Source organism: Protomyctophum bolini (assembly GCF_963924005.1).
Source record: "Protomyctophum bolini genome assembly, chromosome: 1".
NCBI classification, from domain to species: domain Eukaryota; kingdom Metazoa; phylum Chordata; class Actinopteri; order Myctophiformes; family Myctophidae; genus Protomyctophum; species Protomyctophum bolini.
In genome coordinates, this window is record NC_137862.1 from 48899430 (window position 1) to 48920535 (window position 21106).

The window sequence follows — 21106 nt, forward strand, 5'->3', positions numbered from 1 at the left end:
CATATTTGTCGTGCTCTCAGTCCTTTAAGCCGGAGCTATACTCCGGTTATACGAGCCACGTCGCCACACAGGAGGAAAAATATCAGATCTATAAGCTAACAACGCGTCACACAGCCGCGCCGCGTCGTGAGCTTACAGATCTGATGAATCCGACTTGAACAGAACGGCCTGCAGCTCTGAGGGATTGCTTGGCTTGAGAGAAGGATTATATGGCCTGGCCGGTTCCCTGCTCGCTGCGCTGCTCTTTGAGAACGCTACAATCACACAGATCAAATGAGATCCTCTGCTTTTGTGTGCCGGGGATTTATTTTGCTTTTAGTCCACTTTCCTGTCTTTGCCATCTCGACTTTCTTTTTAAGGGGTTTCTTTTTCTTTGTCCAAATATCTTCTGTGACTACAGTCAAAAACTAGATCGGTGGAGCTTCACAGCTAGTGCACCTGGACTGTGAAGTTATGTTTGAAGTTATGTTTTAGCGTCTCTATCTGTTTGCATCGTTTGGACATTTAGTACACTTTTTTTTTTTTTCAAAAACAAGAAAGGGAATACTTTTGTACATATACTCAATTCAAAATTTTAGTTTTACTTTTTTTGAGTATACAGGCCTTTCTTCTCCCTGCGCTGTGTAGAGGTATAAGAGGTATACTGTATGGCTCAGGGAGGCCTGGCATCCAGTCTTGGCTACAGTATTATACGATATGAAACCATATTATTGGTTGCAGCTTTTCAGAGTCCGAGATTGGCTGATGCTGACAAGCGGTTGTTAGGACATACATTCAAACAGGCTGGGCTGGGCCTTTTTAATTATTCATATCCATATTTCTTTTGGCGTTTCTTTGTCCAAATATCTTCTGTGACTACAGTTAAAAACGAGATCGGCGGAGCTTCACAGCTAGTGCACCTGGACTGTGAAGTTATGTTTTAGCGTCTCATTATCTGTTTGCATCGTTTGGACATTTAGTACACTTTTTCTTTTTCAAAAACAAGAAAGGGAAGTATCGAGGGTGTTGGTATAAGGACTAAGGAGATCAAGGCAACAAAGAAGAAAGTCTGAGCGCTTTTACCACAAAAAGTACAAGTACAAGTTTCAGATAATTTATAGTAGTAGCTTGTTTCACAAACGGCGTAGCCGTTGAGTTCCGCTTTACTTATTTACAGGTACAACCAAGGGGTCTCTTTGTGTTCCACAGAGTAGTCCAGTCAAGCGGTACTCGAGATAGGCTGCTTTATCTCTAGCTTGCTCACTCACTCACTCACACACACACACACACACACACACACACACACACACACACACACACACACACACACACACACACACACACACACACACTCACTCACTCACTCACTCACTCACTCACTCATACTCACTCGGACAGCTAATTTATACTAGAAGGATTTTTGCTGTAATCTGAAGACTCGGCTCTTCAGACTCAACCTTAGCCCGTAGAACTTAACCCTATACAGCCTCGACGACCTTGCAGGCTTAATATGCAATGGTTAACATTTCATTTAGATAGCATGTCATGTACTGTAAAACACGTGCCAGGTTCATTTGTCGACGACCAGGCATCCTATAGATCTTTCCAATGTACAGATCTAGAGACCGTTCTATATTCTACTGTTTAGACTGACGATAGGTTCTCGCTTTACCTATACGTATAGATGACTATTTCTATGCACGCGATCAGCGATGTATCACCTCGTGTTTATCTTGCTTACTGTTAAGTGTCTGCTAAATGTAATAACTGTTGGCCTCCATCCAGTAAGTGCACATAATATTTGTCTTGGTGGTGTGCCCCTGTTTGTCCACGTGTACTTCATCTCCTCGGATGAACCCCTGTCTAGTCGGTGTCTGTATCTTGGGCCTCATGCAGGCATCATGACAGCCCCCTCCCCCCCACACACACACACACACATCCAGCATCCCCGGTGACATATTTATGTCTGTCCTCAAAGCCTGGAGGGAATCTGTCTCTTTATGTCCTTTCTCACTCCCCCCCCCCCCCCCCCCCCCTTTTCAGGACGGCGTATTTATGACTGCAGTAAAAAGCAGCAAAAGCCCCCTTTTTGTCATTGATGGAAGTCATTTTGACGAGGAGTCCAGTGGGCCGCAGGGCCTCTGGTCACACGGGAGGGCCGAGGGGCCTCCCTCCTGTTGCTGCGGTCCGAGCAGCAGCGGCCCGAGCTATACTATTATACTTCCACTGTGAGCCGTGTCGCACGTTGTAAACGGCAGAACTATATAGCTCACAGATCTGCTGTTTGTACTTGTACCTGTACCTGTTACAATGACGACAAAGTCTGATTCTGATTATTGTTGACGCGAAACACCTCCCGGCGCGCTGCTGAATGTAAATCTGCCTTAACGGCAGTTCTCACACAAGCTCATGTAAACAACTAAAAAAACATCCTGTCAAGATGGATTGGCTTCCCCTGCTGGAAAGTAACATTTACTATACTATAAGTATTGTCGTTAACCCATTCTGACCTGAGATCAGATTCATACGAGGTTTCCACTGGACACACACTGGTCTGATGAACCCATTCTGACCTGAGATCAGATTCTAAAAATGTCAGTCGTTCTTCGATTTTTTCAAAAATAGCAGACCTACAAGCTCGTAGCGCGCCACTCGGTAGCGCGCTATGAGCTTGTAGATCTGCTGTTTTTCAATAGCTAAAGCATAGCTAGATGCTAACACCAAAACGGGTTCCCGGTCAGAATGGGTTAAGTTAGTTACTTTACATATTTAGATTATTAATAATTAATCCAATTATGAATGACATTTTTCTTCTTAAAAAAGCTGAGTTACAATGCATCACGACGCGACAAATTGTGAGCTTGTTTTATAACCCAAGTATACAGGGCTCAAGTGGTGAATCGTGAATAATTAGTGCAATAACATGATATGATTATGAAATGGTCATTATTTTACCTTACGTTAATTTTGATGGTAATACTTTTGTACATAATACTCAATTCAAAATGTTGAGTATACAGGCCTTTCTTCTCCCTGCGCTGTGTAGAGGTATAAGAGGTATACTGTATGGCTCAGGGAGGCCTGGCATCCAGTCTTGGCTACAGTATCATACGATATGAAACCATATTATTGGTTGCAGCTTTTCAGAGTCCGAGATTGGCTGCTGCTGCTGACAACAAGCGGTTGTTAGGACATACCTTCAAACAGGCTGGGCCTTTTTAATTATTCATATCCATTTATTTGATCTTTAAAACCCTCACATTAGATTAGAGCGAGGAATTACCCTCCCCGTAAAGGATGTTTGCAACCTCTCGTAAATTGCTTTTGTCCTGGCAGAGTCGAACCGAGTCCAAATCAATGGGCTGACTATACACAAAGAGCATTGTCTGGGCAAGTAATGTCTTTTCAATTAGGATCCGCTGAGACATTTAGCTGCTTCTCGGGATGGGTTGTCTCTCTGATAGCTCTGGAGAGGCATTGATTAACTCACTATTCACGCCTTTTCACGCCTTCTGGTCCGAACGCGCACAGCGCCGATGTTGCCTTTTCATGCCTTTTAAAAAAAATATTAATTGATTATAGTTCACAACTTGTTACACTCCGGTTCGGGTGCAATGAAAAAATAAAAACGGAAATAAAAATTCCACTGGCTTTATGCTGTCTATGGGAACGCGTAAATATCTCTGATTCTTCTTTTTGGCTCTTAACAAGCTTGATTTGCGGCTCTTCTCTAAACGATGTTTTGGGTGAATCGAATAACATTCGCGGGACATTTTTTCCACTTCCTGACTCGCAGTTTCCGGGTAAATCGGCTTTCAAACCAAGACGTTGTAATGTTGAAGTGAACTGGCAATCTGTGAGTTTCTTTTCAGCCACTAGATGGCAATGTTGGCAGTAAATAAGTTAAAAGGTTGTGAAATGGAGGTTAAGTAGTAAGTATGGACAGCCGTGTCCCCCAAAGCACAGGAGACCCCACCATATAAGGACAACTTGAATTTAAAACATTTACTCTCTTTAATTTCAATTCAATTAGTTCTTTATAGAAAAAGGCCGATGCACACCTCAAAAGGTCGGTGACAGACAGGTGCATATCTCTGCTTTAAAATTAATTAAGTTTCTCCCAGACAGCAACGATATACAGTACAGTAGGCCACTAGCACAGCTTGGTAACCCAGCCTATGACGACGTATCCGTGATTAATGCATTATGTCCTCATGTGACGCACGTGTGGACGGACGGACGGATAGAAGATGGTGATGACTCATAGTTTCCTTCAGGTTGCATTAGCACCTTCCTGCTGGCGTCCGCAAAGGAAATGAACTCACTCCACTCACCTTATTAATTTTGTCAGCCGTGTTTAATTTCAATCGGCTTATACCGCCGCGCTACCTGCACGCGTGTGTTGTTGCGGCGGCGAGCGCAAGCGGCTCTCTGTCAGCGCGTGGAGACAGCGGCTCTCTGACCCGCACTTAAAACGCCTGTCATATCCGTAATGTATCTGTCCACTCGCTCTCAGCCACTTTTCTCCAGCAGATGAGGAGTGTATGGGGGAGGGGGTGTGTGTGTGGGGGAGGGGGTGTGGGGTGCAAGCCTTTGCTTTCCTGACGTGGCTGTTAGCAGAGAAACTGTGTCATCTGAGCAGCTCCAAACCAAGTGTTGAAAGCGAGAGAGAGAGAGAGAGAGAGAGAGCAGCGAGTGCAGCCAAGCTGGAAACCGTTTTGTAGTGAGCAGGGGGTTAACAGTTTGACTGCGGAATTAATTACATCGCAATGCCCCGTCGACTGCCTGGATTTCACTAACCCTTTGAAGAACCACCGCGCCGACGACATCGTTCCTTTTCATGAAAACCCGCTTCAAAATGGTGTGACGTAGTTTGACGTAGTTTTTGAAAAATAATCCAAAGTGGCGATCAACAACAACAACAGAGCGGCGGAGGAGCACGCCCGCTGCGCGCCACCGCCGCCATTGGAATGCATTGGCCCCCAATTACCCAGAACCCTTTGCATGCCAGTGCGACAGAATCCGAACGCGTCACCTATGCCACTCTGTCTGATGGAAACCATGTGAGTCTTAAAACGTATTAAAAACGGCGAATTAAACAAAATAAACAAGCCCAAAATGACATGGTCATACTTTACCAGCTGCACGCATACAGGCGTGCACACACACACACACACACGCACGCACGCACACGCGCACGCACGCACCCGCACACACACACACTAGTGGGTTGTTGCTGGCTGCAATGCTATCCCATTGGCTGAGAGGTCGGCTAGAGGCAAAAAAGTGTCTGGTTGCCTTACTTGCCTAGAGACGAGGCAGCCAATCAGGAGTCAGGACGATAGGTATAGTCAATACAGCAGCCAATGAGAAAGATAGGTCGAGAGGGGGCGTGAAAGCCAAGCAGAGAGAACATAGACCAGCTTTGCTTACACAGCAGCTGGTAAAAACATAACTTGTGTAACCCATTATTGGGAGGAAAGCTATTCTACAATCAATTAACTCGTGTAACTCGTAAATGGGAGGGAACGTGTTAACGGTCTGCAGCGCTTCATGGACATTATTATTATCTACCACTGTTCACTACTGTATACCAGGCTTTCTGTCTCCAGGCCTGCACACTGTGTGCCGTGTGTGTGTGTGTGTGTTTCATTTTGGCTGCATGGTGCTCTTTCATTCTTTCGGCTCTTCCTCTCTTTCTATTAGCTGGGTGCTTTTAGAGCAGTGGTAACCAACCTTTTCAAGCCCAAGAGCCCATTTTATTCCCAATTGTAAGCCAAGATCTACCACTAAAACGTGTTAGAAAAAACACTTGTTTTTTTGCTATTTCTGACAGGCTCAATGCATGTGCACACATCCACACAAAGACTAAAGCTTAAATTAGAATAAATACTTATAGTAAGTTATATTATCAATGTCAAATAATATTAAGACAAATTAGAAATAATTAGTATTAGAAATATTTTGTTTCTCATTTCAATGAATATTCACATTGGCAGATGTTCAAATGACATAGGCATAACATGACCATATATATATTTGCACAGATATGGTGACATACTCTCAGGGTCAGCCCACCTTTAATGAGACTGCTGTGACTGAACTTTATCTGCAAGCGTTATGAAATCATATTTAGTGATTGCCAGTCTGAGGGTGTCATTAAGATGTGAGTCAGTCATACGAGTTCTATTTTCTAGATTCTAGATTTTATTATTTTCATTTGTGAAAAGGCCATTCTCTGCTCACAAGATACCAAAATTCCTTCTCTTTAGCTCTGACCTGCAGGTGACAGTCACTTACTAATCCAATAATCTCCATTTAAATATCTGAAGTTAATGCAAACACATCCTGCATTTTATCGGACAGCAGTTCAATGACAGTAGGCTCAGTAAAGAGGAAAGGAAAGCAGCTACTTGACTCATGCGTTGTACTTCAACAAGTTTTCATATTTCATATTTTTTGCTCTATGTGTGCATGTGTACATAATTCAAACTGTAGCGTTGATTATTGTCACGGACAGAAGTCATTCTTTCCCTTTGCATATGCCCTGGAGTGCACTCGCCTATTAGTTTGCATTGCAGACTGGTATATTCAGTATATTTTTCTCATTTTTATATTTTTGTTGTATTTTAATGTCGGGTCGGAGAATAAATACAGTATGAATGACGGCGGGATTTATTTGACAACTCTGTCCTGCTTTCTTCACGAGAAGAGAAGAGCGCTCACAGCTGATAATATGGTAGCAGCCCTGTGGCTGACCTGTCAGTTCTCTTTACGGCATGACGTAGTGTAGAATAGTTGAGATGTGAACCTGGGTCTGGGAAGCTCAGAGCTGCAGCCATTGGCTCATGATACGAGCACACGACCAATGGGACAGATCATTCAGTGTTGCTAAGATACCACCACCCCACCACACACGCACACACACCCTTGGACGATGGGGTCTATTCTCAAACTCAGAGCCACAGCGCTCTGCTCAAAATTAATTTGCATGTGACGAGCGGCACTGACATTATTCCAATGGGTCTGTCTGACACTTCGCGATCGACTGGAAACGTTCCCGCGAGCTACCGGTAGATCGCGAACCCCCGGTTGGTTACCCCTGTTTTAGAGCATGGGCGATTCCTTTATTTCCACCGTGCTGAACAGGAATCACCTCTCGCCCATGAGAACGTCTGTTTGCACGCCTCGCCGTGCCCCAAAACATTGCCCCGCTGCAGAGAACAAAGACTTCTGTGAGGGCGGGGGGGGAGGGGAATGCCCTGGCTGACACTTTGACTAACGGAGATAAAAAAAAATGAAAATAAATTCACGCCGCTCTGATACGGAGTGTGATCTTTACACTGCCCCGTCGTCTCTATAGCCGGTGAGAAGTGGAAATGTCAGGATTTCCATCATAAGGCAGTCTGTCTCTGAGGCCTTATCATTACAATGCACACGCCAGCCAGATGCTTCCCTGAAACTATAGACAAATCACTCCCAGCGTGAAGTGTAAGCTCAGTCCCTTTGAGTTCATTTCACTGAGCAGGGCCTCAACGTTCAAAGTTTTTCAGACCAAGGACCCCTTTAGCTGAGAGACAGTACGTAGGTTACTACTACTCCAATGTAATCGGGCCAGCAGGCTCGCCTGGAGCCGACTGGCAGCGATTCGGAAACGCGGAGACGTGCCGTTGGTTGCGGTGTCCAATTACTATTATACTAACCCTAAATCTAACCCTAACCTCAGTCTTAACCGGCCACGTAAGTCCCCTAACCTCATATCAGTCTTAACCGGCCACGTAAGTCCCCTAACCTCATATCAGTCTTAACCAGCCACGTAAGTCCCCTAACCTCATATCAGTCTTAACCAGCCACGTAAGTCCCCTAACCTCATATCAGTCTTAACCAGCCACGTAAGTCCCCTAACCTCATATCCAGTGTTGGGTGTAACAGCGTTACAAATAATGGCGTTCTATAACGGGAATACTTTTTTGAGTAACGGAGTAACCTAACAAGTTAGTTTTGCAATTAGTTAGTTAGTTACCTTTTCCAAAAACGTTATCCCATTACCATAATGTGTCCGTGTTCATTTTGTTGGCAAGATTAAAAAATAAATATGTTTAATTCATAGTCTTATTCCTCCTTCTCGGCTGTGTGCCTGTGCGCATGTGCAGAAAAGCAACCATGCCAGGTGATTCATTCATGATTCAAGCAGTCACCACTTTGGATTAATTGGATTAAACGAGTAACTGTTGCTACTAAGCATGTAACGATATATCGTATATCGATATAAATGGTGACAATTTAAATTGATTTAATAAAAACATGCATCACGATCCAAACAGAAGTCACAGTCGAGTTAAACTGCCACTCTTGTTCAGCGGCCTACGTGACGCGTTGAAGAACACAGAAGAAGGCGGGGTGTTGAGTGCAGAGTGCGGACCGGCAGTGCACAGAGAGGGAGAGAGAGAGGGAGGGAGGGAGAGAGAGAGAGGGAGGGAGAGAGAGAGAGAGAGAGGGAGAGAGCGCAGAGAAGTGAGTCATGGCGGGGGTCAGTGAATCAAGTGATATTGAAATAGTGCCGGCACCAATCGGTTTCAAGTCAGAGGCGTGGAAACATCTTGGCTTCCCTATAGGACAACAAATGAAAAAGGCGAGAAGGTATAACAGACAAGACAAACACAGTCTCCAGATATTGCAAAATGTTGGTTCCCTAGAACACCAACACTAAGCAACATGATGGTGCATGTAAACCAACATCATAAAGAGCAACCCCTCCACGTACAACTACAGCCCATGGCGCTAGATATGAGACCGTTCTCCGTTGTTGAAAATGGCGGGTCTTTACATTTGTTGTAGCCTATATGGCCTGATTGGCATCATGACATGGCATATTGTCTGTACTCTGTACACTCCTGATTTTATATCCAGTCCTACGTGTATAGGCTGGCGATTGTGGTGAATTATATTCGTTAATAAAGAGATAGCTGTAAAGAGGATATTGTCTATACTCTACGGTGTATATCATTCTTGTATTTAATCGTAGAGTTAATTGCTAACGTAGGTCGCAGATTACTATGAAAACGTGCCAGTGACTCCATCAAGCCACCATATATGGCCGTAAGTCCGTCACGCCTATGGGCCGTGATGGCGGCGCAATGACGGTAGGCAGAAAGAATACAATGTAACCAACTTGTACAATCACTCGAAATTGGGGTTTAATTGTCGGGTAATCCAAAAATAATCTCGATTGCATTTGAAGTAACCTCCTGGTGACTATCGGTTGATAACCAGGATGTTCCCAAATTAACTTTATGGGATCTCAAAACTTTGCCCCTATATCTGTGTAACCTCATTTAGAATTCCACGATCTATTAATATGCCACGCCTGTCAAATACGGCCTTGTATATATGACATGCCACCTACTCAATATGCCGAAATCTCAACACCCCTGCATGGAGATTCCAACGGAACGCAACGCTCGGCACGGAGACTCGCTCGCTTTAGATCAAGTCACCTTCAAGCAGCGCGCCTCCGAAAATGAGTGCACCTGGTTTTCCAATAATACTATATAAATATATATATATATCCTCTTTTAATTTCTTCTTCTTCTTCTTAGTCAGAGAGTAACGGTTCAGCTCTGCCAGACATAAATGTGAAATAATGAAATGTCTAATTAGGTTCCAATAAGCATAACCATCAGTTCTCGGGCATTGCTAAATGAGCTCAGTGCGTGATTATTTCCCCGATGCGACTCAAGCGGCTATTCATCAACGGCGTGAATAGGCTACGGCGGTAATAAAACATGGAGGGAGATGGAACGCCTGCTCTCTAAACAGCTGCCGGTGGGCCAGGCTCCTCCTGCTGCTGCTGCTGGGCACGTCCCATTCAAAACACTGGCCATGACCTACAAGGCAATCAAGGACATGACAACCCCCCTGCCCCTCCCCCCTCTCCCACCACCACCACCACCACCACCTTCAGGATATCAGCGCTGTCAGCCGGAAATCTTGTATGTTCATGTTTCACGTTTGTTTTTTCTTTCTTTAGTTTTTTTGTAAATGAATGGCCTGCTTTGGTAGTACAGCGAAAAATAGCCGATCAATGTTGTGAACTATATATATATTAGAGTTAACATTACTCTAATAGACCCCCAAGGTTGTGGTTATACTTTTCAAATGTCTTCCCTGTGTATTTTTGGTTTCTTCCTGAAAGCTGAAAGTGAAAAGGCCCAATTGAAATGCACCACTTTAGTGACATCATAACCCTAACCGCTCCCCCATTAGCATACAACACAAAGCTGTGGGCGAGGCTTAAGTTCAGGTGGGTGGTGCTAAGGTGAAAACCAGGCATACTTAATGAACTCCTAGTATAATCATAGTAGTATCTGATGACCAGAATGGAACAGAGCCTTCATTAGTATTGTGTGTGTGTGTGTGTGTGTGTGTGTGTGTGTGTGTGTGTGTGTGTGTGTGTGTGTGTGTGTGTGTGTGTGTGCGCGTGCTCTCCTCCCACTTGCATTAAGTTGCTCAAAAGCGCATGAGGCGATTTCACTCCTCCTTCCGGGTAGGAACCGAGTGCATTCTGGGATGGATTGGGCCCAAACACATGGACGCGCTGGCCGTTGACTATCATTGCACTTGCGTTCACGTATGAAACAGCGCTCACGTGTCAACATGAACGTGCGCAATGACAGTCAACGGACCAGCGCCGGCCCAGCGCTTGCAATACCAAATTCGGCCACTATATGTCCATTTCGCCTCAGGGATTTCCTTCCGGGTGCCGTCTCTATTAATATATACTCTAAGAAGGCTTTGCCACACAGGCCACCGTGACCGTCCCCCCTCTCACCATGTCACCATGTCCCCCCGGTCACCTCTCTCTGCTGTACATAATGTTTAAGTGCGGCGCGGTACACTATAGCGCTGGTTTGCTCCTGGGCAGGGCCGCCAAGGCTGCCTGGTCTCTAATGGGAGCAGCGCTGTGTGAAATGCCTCATAAATAAAGCGTCCCCCCTACCCCCCCTTCCACTCCCCCCCCTGGCCCCGGGCCCACGGTCCGGCTCTGTTGGGGGGGGCTGCTAGAGCTGCTGGAACTAGCGGAACTCGGTCAGGGTCGAGGAGAGGGAGGGAGGAACTCCGTCAGGGTTGAGGAGAGGGGAGGGAGGGAGGGAGGGAGGGAGGAGGTCGAGACGAGAGGTCAGAGAGTGCTGCTCCACTGGGCTGGGAAATGACTGGGCTGTCTGGAAAGTGGACGGAGCGATTGGCAGGCGGGCCGGTTGGGGGGGGGGGCTGGTTGTAGGGAGGGATGGTGTGGTGTGGTGGGGGGGGGGGGGGCTTTTCTAACCGTTTTAGATGGCTTCCTTCAAAATGCAAGCGCAGATAGCCAGGGATCACTGAGAGAGCAGCCTGTTCAGTACAGTATATATATACAGTATATATATATATATGCACGTTTACTGGTTCACATCAGAATAGAATAGAGTAGAATAGAACATGTGGAAATGTGGGGATTTGAGATATGACACATCAAGTTTGTCTTTACTCTTTTTTTGCAGTGCCAGACGTTTCTACAAGTGTCTGTCTGTCTGTCTGTCTGTCTGTCTGTCTGTCTGTCTGTCTGTCTCCATGTAGTATGAACAGAACACCTGCCACTGATTACAACACAAACCTGCTACTGATTACACCAGGGCTGCACAGCCAGTCACACATGCATGCACACTGGGCGGCAAGGCGCACAATCATGCGCACGCACAGGCGGAGTGACGCAACGCGCATGCATTGCAAACGCACTCGCTAGGTGCCTCGTTACAGGTGCGAAGGGGTGCCTCACTCTAAATGCCTCCCTGCTTGGCACTCAGCATCAAAGGTAACGAGAGAGAGAGAGAATTTATATTCAATATTTATTTGCACATTGTCTTATCTTGATTGTTTTGCTCCACTTTTGCTTTGGCAATGTAAACGTATGTTTTCTCATGCCGATAAAGCTCCTTTGAATTGAAATTGAATTGAATATTGAGAGAGAGACAGAGACAGAGAGCGCGAGAGAGAGAGAGAGCCACCTTACCTGTGATGGTGACGGAGGCGAGCCCCTCCTCCCCGAGCAGCGGATTGGTCAGCAGACAGCTGTAGGTGCTGTCGGGCTCCAGCGTGCGCAGCGTGAGCACGCTGCGCACGCTGAACAGGCCGCGCTCGTTGGCCACCAGCGAGGTGCTGACGTTGTGCGTCAGGTTGCGGACCCCGCCCCCCGAGGCGCCGCCTACGTCCTCACGCCACAGCACCTGCGCCTCGGGGAAGCCGCCGTGCGACTCGCACGTCAGCGCCACCCGCTCACCGGGACGCAGGTTATTGGACGGCGGCTCCAGCGTCACCGCCGGCTTGGTGTAGGGCGCTGTGGGGAAGGGGGGAAGACATAGAGGGGGGCACACGTTTAAGGTGTAGGGGACTGTGGGGAAGGGAGGAAGACATAGAGGGGGGCACACGTTTAGGGTGTAGGGGGCTGTGGGGAAGGGAGGAAGACATAGAGGGGGGCACACGTTTAGGGTGTAGGGGGCTGTGGGGAAGGGGGGAAGACATAGAGGGGGGCACACGTTTAGGGTGTAGGGGACTGTGGGGAAGGGAGGAAGACATAGAGGGGGGCACACGTTTAGGGTGTAGGGGGCTGTGGGGAAGGGGGGAAGACATAGAGGGGGGCACACGTTTAGGGTGTAGGGGACTGTGGGAAGGGAGGAAGACATAGAGGGAGGCACACGTTTAGGGTGTAGGGGACTGTGGGGAAGGGAGGAATACATAGAGGGGGGCACACGTTTGCACACATTTTTGCACGACTTTTCCAAAAATAGCAGATCTACAAGCTCTGAAATCCCAGTTGAAGAGAAGTTTGTATGTGTAAAGAAATATAGCAGCGATAACAGGGACTTTGTCTGTCTGTCTGTCTGTTTGCGGTAAAAACAGCTGCAATACTCTGAAAGGATTGCCTGTCAGGCAAGTACAGGTCATGTATACTTGCCCTCAGGTCATGGCCACTTGCCCCCCCAAAGAATATCGTAAAATTTAATTACCGTTCATTTTAACGTATTAATTTTACTTTCTACTGCTTGCTTGAACCGTTTCCTTTCCCAGTTGAAAACTGTTTTTGTTTTAGTCACAGATATACAGTAAACAATCAAGTTCAGCACAACAGTGAGCGTGTCTTTAAAACTCTTTTAATACTCTTTGTATACCACCGCGCCACATTTCCACGTTTAATAATAACACTGTAAAGATATTTGGAGGAGATGGATCGGGGTGTGCGTTTAGGGGGTGTTAATGAAAGACATTCTCTCCTCCTTCGCTGTAGCTGGGGAGAAGAGTGGAAAAACAACAATGTCTCTAACGGTGACAAATTGGATCCATTTTATGCGTCAGATTCACAGACGGCAGGATATTTTTAGCCTATAGCGTTCTCCTTTAACGTCGCAAACTTGCTTTCCCGCTGCGCTCAGAGAGAATGAAAGGCCAGCCTCAATGGAAATCTGCCTGTCCGTCAAACACAGAGCCCGGGGGAAGTGTGTGTGTGTGTGTGTGTGTGTGTGTGTGTGTGTGCGCGCGCGTGCGCGGTGGAAGAAGTACTCAGATGTTCTACTTAAGTAAAAGTATCAATACAACAAAAAAAAGGAACTTTGTACGTTTTTGTCAGACAAAAACGATGACTTCCGCACACCCGGTTACATTTTATAGCAGGTGCGTACAGGTCCTGGCAGAACGGCAGACGTTTTAACTATTTGGAGTGGCATTGGACAATCACTTTGTAGGGTGGGGTTTAGCGAAGGGCTAATTATTTTAGGTCAGTCTTGAGTGTGGGTATTATGGAGTCTAGATCCTTTGTGTATTTTGGTAGGATATTCCACTTTTGGACTAATTTGGGGTGGAATTTGCTTAATTCAATAATGGTAATCCTGCATGGTCTCTAAACTGCCTCCCCCTGGCCAGCTGGGGCGCCTGATGGAGGGGAAAGGAACTGGTTGGAATAACGTGTTCCTTCCACGCGCTACGTCCAACCAGGGAAACTCCCCCCTGTCAGGTGTAAAGGAGCAACTTGGACACTCAGGCATGAAGGAAGCATGAGTTCAAGTCCGTTGCTCTCCCCATGTCCCCCATATATGGGGACTAGGTTGGCGGAGGGTGTGTAGAGCCCAGGATCACATTATTATTAGATAATTGACACAGGGGTGAGAAACGGGTTACAAAATTGTGGGATGAAAATATGATGTGGGCCTTGATGTGAAAAAAGGTTGAAAAGCACTGAACTAGGATCCCACGTCAAAAACTAAGAGCCGCATCCAGTCAGTCTAAACAATTATACTATGGGAAAAATAAGTGGGCCCGCTCCAGCAGAGGGCCGGGAGCAGGCTGGTGTAGCAGCAGTGTGTCTGTGGGGAGAGCAGGGAGGGGGTTCTAGCCCATTTTGGGCTGGAATCCCTTTTGGTGTTAGCATATGCTTAAAATAGCAGACCTACAAGCTCATAGCGCGCCACCGAGTGGCGCGCTACGAGCTTGTAGGTCTGCTATTTTTGAAAAATCTTGAAGAACGACTGACATAGAAACATATAGCTTTTTCAGAAAGCTGTCAGGATGTAGACGACATTTTTAGAATCTGATCTCAGGTCAGAATGAAAACTGTCAGGATATATAGAAGACATTTTTAGAATCTGATCTCAGGTCAGAATGGGTTAGAGAGTGTGGGGAAGCAGAGCATCAGGATGTTTCAGCAGATGATGATGCAGTCTGTGGGATCTTAAGCCGTGCCGCTATGCTAAGCTCCCTAAATATAATTACCAATTTAATGGGAATCATGTCAGACACTTCCACTTCTCCCTCGCCGGGGCCATAATCTAGCGAAAACCCACTGCACCACTGCTGCACTCTCGCCACCAACGCCCGCCTCGCCTCCCTCTAACCACTATAACCTCTAACCCTCCAGTGGTAGGAAAGGAACTTAAGTAGTATAAGTACTGTACTTTGACCTGAGATCAGATTTAAAAAAATGTCTGTTTGAAAATGACAGTTTTCTGAAAAAGCTATGTTTCTATGTCAGTGGTTCTTCGATTTTTCAAAAATAGCAGACCTATACATGCTCGTAGCGCGCCACTCGGTGGCGCGCTATGAGGTTGTAGATCTGCTATTTTTCCATAGCTAAAGCATAACATAATGCTAACACCAAAAGGGGTTCCCTCGAAGGTGCTTAATACGTTACACAAGTATGTCTATTTTTCCGATAGTTTCTAGTTTTCTACGTGGAAAACGTTTTTGTGCCGAGGACCTCCTCGTCGGGGCAAAAACGTAAACTTAACACTGAAACGAATAAGAACTAAACTTAAAAACTAGCAAACCCGCTCTAAAAATGAATTAAAACAAACTGGATTAGAAAAAGAACTTGTCAAAACGAACTAAAACTCAACTATAATGAATAGGTCACCCAGTGGTATTGCAGCTATTTCTATACTCCAAACAGACACACACGGCTAGTCATTGGAACGCCCAAACTATAATAACCTTGTAAAAGTAGGGTGTTAATCTACGAAAATACACAAAAAGTTAAAATGAAGAGATAATAGCTGTTAGTTGTTAGCTGTTGAAAAATAGCAGATCTACAAGCTAGTATGAGCATATAGACAGAAAATGTGGCACAAATCGTTGAATATACTCTACGCTTTTAACTAAATTCTTTGCTTCTGGAACAACATAGTTTGAGATAGGAGGTTTTTTTTTTTACTTTTAATATTGTATTGTAATATGTACTAGCCCCCCCTTGTTGCCACGGGGGGTACTGCGCCCTGGGTGCATTTTCGCATTTTTTATAATTTATAATTTGTTAAATTGGAAAAAGGGCTTCGTTAAGACCTCCATATTATTATGGTCAATGCCTGTGTGAAAAGTGGGAGCGATTGGTGCAGGTGGTGAGGAGATACAGCGGTGTTTCTGACTCACACATTCAGACAGACATTGACTGAATTATAGTATGATTTCCCCTTACCCGCCACCAGCAGCAGCAGCGAGGCGCTGCTGTAGTTCTGCCCCACACTGACGAAGCAGGTGTAGCTGCCCTCGTCGGCCACCTCCACGCGGCGCAGCAGCAGCGAGGCGTCGCCGGCGGCCAGCCGCGGCGGCGCCCGCAGCGCGGTGCGGTTGGCGAAGCGCACCGCCTGGTCGGCCAGCTGCTCGTTGCCCTCGCGGTAGCCGTGCACGCTGCGCTTGGTGTCCGTCAGCTGCCAGAAGACGCTCAGCTGCGACAGGTTGACGCCCCCGACGATGCCGCCGGGGGGGCCGAAGGAGCAGTCGAGGGTGGCGTCGGCGCCGTGCAGCGCCACCACTGGCAGCTCGGGGACGCGCACCTCCATCATGGCAGCTGTGTGGAAACACAATCACAGTCAGCTGTGTTGTCACGTCACAGTTTCAAAAAGTACAAAAGTGGGTGAAATTGGTTTTTGTGCGTATAGTTCCCATCGTGTCGTTTTTTCAAGAAAAGAAACTAAGAAAGGGAAAAAGAGAGAGAAGAAAGAGTTTGAGCGCTTTTGCCAGAAAAAGTACAAGTAAATCGTTTCAGATATTTAGAAGCTTAATTGTTTTACAAACGGCACAACTGTATAGGTCAGCCAGCCAGCCTGGATTGGTTGGTTCGTTGGATTTAAAACGTTGAGTCACTACAACGGTCCCCCCACCAAAAAAGAAATCAAAACTAAAAACTAAAATAATAATAAATGAATAAAAGTAAAATAAATGAATACTACAATGAACACACCCGCACGCACGCTTGCGCGCACACGCATGCATGCACGCTCACTCGCACGCACGCTCACTCGCTCACACACACACACACACACACACACACACAGTAACACACACACACACACACACACACACACATTACTTTCCTTGGGCGCTGCCTGTCTATCACACAACACACAGAACGGCAAAAAACAATGGCAGTGAAATGGGTTTGATTACCGTCGCAGGGAGCAAATTATTGCACCTCCATTGCTGCAGCCGTGCAATAATTGCTTTTCCCATTAACAACAAACAAGTCTTTCATCTGAAGGCCTAACACACGGACGGCTGTTTGCAGAGTCAAGGCAGAAGCTATTTTCGTAGATACAGCAGCCAATCCTCACAAGAGACCACCTTACCACCCCCTCCCCCCAACCACCACCCCCACACCAATTTATCCCATTTAGGACTGAGACCAGATTCTACAAAAAATGTCTTCTAAATGCTGACGGTTTTCTGGAAAAACCTTATGATTCTATATCGGTGCTTCTCGAACTACTTCATGTCAAGGACCCCCAGAATGGTGTGTATTTGGCCCGCCGACCCCCATCTGAAAATACGTCGTTTCACGGACCCACCCCATGCTAGACGCAAACATTTGAGTTAAAAACTCTTCGCTGTGAAAGAATATAATAGGCTATTCAAATATTTGCGCCACGTTTTTACGATAAAAAAAACTAGCAGATCTACAAGCTTAACCAGCTGGTTAAGAAGTAGGTTAACGGTTAAGGTGACACAGGTGCGATACAGTCCTTAATGGGTTATTCATCTGTAGGCACACTGCCCCCTGTTGCCTGAGTGCAGCTGCAAAGCTGGGAGGTTGAAAGTTGAAGTACAGCACAATACAATGATATCTACGGTTGCAGCTAAGCATTATTTTCTTTGTGATTATTATACTTATAGCTTTGAACAGCAATGTCCGTGTTCACCTATGTGTTGGTTCGCCTATGTGACTGACGTTAATGAGCACCAGTATCACTATGAGTACCAGTAGGGGCGCTGTTGTGCCAGAAACAGAGAGAGAGAGACAGTGCTGCACTGTTGCCTGCTAATGAGAGAGAGAGAGAGAGACAGAGAGAGATGAGGGGGAGAGAGAGGGGAGTTGCACCACTCAGTTCACACGGGTGTGATTTTTTATTATGTTGTTTGTTTGTTTTTTCAATTAAAGGGATATTTCACTTTCAGAATTTTTTTGGGGGGGGCAGGCTTTTTGTGAGCATGTGTAGAGGGTTCAGAAATAGCCTCTATTGTAGTTTGTCCCAAAAACATACACCCCCCATTTTTTAAGATTAATTAGAACTATTCTAACATTATTGACACTTTTCTATGAGATGCCACATCTTATTAGACTTCCTAGTCAATAGATGGCGCTCTTGCGCTACTGTGAATCATCAATCAGGAACTGCCTATAGTCTCGGTCCCACGCATGCGCAGTCAGTAATAATTTAATAAACCGCTGCTGACCGAGCCAAGCAACACTAAAGAACGTGTCTTGTTCTTGGTATAAAGAATCATATCTAAACATTCCTAATGATGTTGAAACTACTGTGAACTGTCAGTGACATGTTTAGTAACGTTTTGAGTGTACATGAAGTGAGTTTGGACCAGTAGTTTTATTGTTTTGATAGAGTTGAATAATGGCTGCTGCCAGGTAGTTTTACACTGTGTTACCACCGGTTACCACACAGACAGCGCCACACGTGGTGCGCTTGCATGTGCGACGTGCGTGTCTGAATGTAAACGTGTTATCTTGAATGTGCATTTGAGCTAATGGTGTAAATGAAGAAGAGTATTAGATTTAGGAAATGTATTATTGTTACGATAAATGGAATCTGAGTGTTCTGACTACAGTATTAAGTTTGTATGTTGAGAGTAAGGGCCGATTCATACTCCTATTTTAGAGCCGAATAAAAGTCGGTTCGGCGCTGTAGAGCCTACAATGTGACGTCATTTGAGGTTCGGGGGGGGGGGGGGGGGGGGTGCCGTCCTAAAGTCGGCTCTTCGGTGCTACTGAAAATTTCTGATAAGCCGAAATCATTTCGGCACTACAGCGCCGAAACAGCGGTAAAATAGGAGTATGAATCGGCCCTATGAATACAGATTGGACATTATGTCAAAAGGGTTATCATTGTGCACTTTATTTTTGGTTTGGACAAACAGGCAGCGGATTGGCCGTTGCGTGTAGTATTATAGAGCGCAACCCTCAATCACCCCATTGGGATGCAATGGGTGATTGAGGCAGCCTTTGTATCCTATACTCGTCTGGCAGGTATATCTCTTTGAAAACCTTTTGTCCTTCTGATTGTGCGGGGGCTGAGGGGGGCGACGACCATTACATCTTGCCTGCAGCCCAAAATGTAATTCCATAGAAACTGGGAAACTGTTTGGAAAATCAGCGGTGGAAAAGTTGACTCTTCTCCTCCTTTGATCTGCAGCCTATTTTATCACCATCGCGCTAATGAAACAAAACGCTACACGGTGACGGTACAGGATTATCATTTCATGTCAAGTATGTATCAGAAGTTGATGTTACCCAGGTAAAGTAGGCTAATGCGTCACTCTGCATGTTTAACGTTTTCCACAAGTAGTTTATGAAAAAGACTAAAAGCCTTTTTTCATTGTTGATATAACGCCATTTAGGTCAATGATTTAGGCTAACATTATGTTGTGAATGTGATATAATAATATCAGCGGGTATTTAACTCATAACATCATGTGCGAGGCTGTGGATTTTCTTGACAAACATTATGATAATCCATGTTCGTTATCTTTGTGTCACACATCATGGGGATGTGTATAGTTCCAGACTCTACACAGTATATAGCAGGCCTGGGGTCTAGGACCAACAAGGGTCCAAAATGTCCCAGAGATTTAATAATAATAATAATAATAATATCAAAAGGGGATCCATGGTCTGTAATGCAATATCAAAGTGGTGGTTCTTCTTTCAATGCTAAAGGTTGTGGTAACAGTGTCGGAACACAGAGAGCCCCCCGCCTCAGATGGTGGCTGAGCTGTCTGGAAAGCTCCCTGAGTTGAATATCAATGCTCGCTGTGTGTGTGTGTGTGTGTGTGTGTGTGTGTGTGTGCGTGTGCGCGCGCGCACTACCCTGCATGCATGCATACAGTGCTTACTGCTTACATTAGCCTGCATATTTGTTGTATTTGAATACACAAAAGACGTGCAACTGGGGGGAATTGGAGGTGAGGTGTCAATGCTAGTGTAGCTCAGGAATGTGTTTACCAACAAGCCACGCCATGTCGCCCTGTCAGCCAGCACCCTGACTGTGGGTGCTCTGATCACCCCACCTGCTGCCTGAATCAGCGTTTCCCATCCTTTCCTACGAGCAGCCTCCCCCCCCCCCTCCCAAGCTGTGACAACCCAGCTTGGGGTTGTCACAGCTTGTTGGGTTGTTGGGTTTGGGGGGGGGGGGGGGTGACAGCACTTTGAATTTGCCTCTGGGGGGGGCGGCACCTAACAGCCTTATAGGCACTCCTCTTCCGGTGGGGGCGCCCGCAATGTTTCCATTCCCACTAACAACAAATATGCACCCTGCCGACAGATTCAGTATAGCGTAGCTCGGAATCTGTTCTTCAGAGATTACACAGACACAGTTTTACTCGTATGTACCTGTACCCGGCGGTGTCATGCTCGTATAGAACTTAGTACCAGTATTTTTTTTACGTGCACGCGCAGGGACGGAACAGAACGGTGCATGTGCGTGCACGTGCCCGCTAGAACGCGTCTCCCTAGATTCAAGAGAAGATGCCGGTCTAATCAACCTCGCGTCACCACCAGGCTTTTTCGAAATATAGCCTACTTGCATGCATTGAAAAGAAGCAGGTCTTCAAGCTCAAAACGTGACGCTATACTTTTGATGCTTTCGTGTGACGCTGTAGTGTGATTAACCCATTCTGACCTGAGATCAGATTCATACGAGGTTTCCACGGGACACACACTGGTCTGATTAACCCATTCTGACCTGAGATCAGATTCTAAAAATGTCAGTCGTTCTTCGAATTTTTCAAAAATAGCAGACCTACAAGCTCGTAGCGTGCCACTCGGTGGCGCGATATGAGCTTGTAGATCTGCTATTTTTCAATAGCTAAAGCATAACATGATGCCAACACCAAAATGGGTGCCCGGTCAGAATGGGTTAAGTATAGGTTGTAAAAAGGGAGATATGGGGTTACTGCCGATATAAAATATCGGGGGGATATGGGAAAAAAGTTTGAGAATCCACTTGCTACAGACAGCCAGGTGATGAGGGGTCGACTCGTCTCGACGGAGTATATGCAAAAGTTTCAGTCGCGCCGCCCTCCGCTAAGCTAGTGCAGCGCG

The 21106-nt window shown here is 46.1% G+C and overlaps 1 protein-coding gene across 2 annotated transcripts in view; it reads right to left on the reverse strand.

The window, feature by feature from the left end:
- Positions 1–21106, reverse strand: part of cd276 (CD276 molecule) — a 153296-nt gene that overhangs the window by 97468 nt on the left and 34722 nt on the right. For both annotated transcript variants that reach the window (XM_080768492.1, XM_080768493.1), the window contains 2 exons: positions 15974–16345; positions 12026–12349 (listed from right to left, as the gene is read on the reverse strand). In XM_080768492.1, the coding sequence (XP_080624618.1) occupies positions 12026–12349; positions 15974–16345 (696 nt within the window). The remainder of the gene's footprint in view (positions 1–12025; positions 12350–15973; positions 16346–21106) is intronic.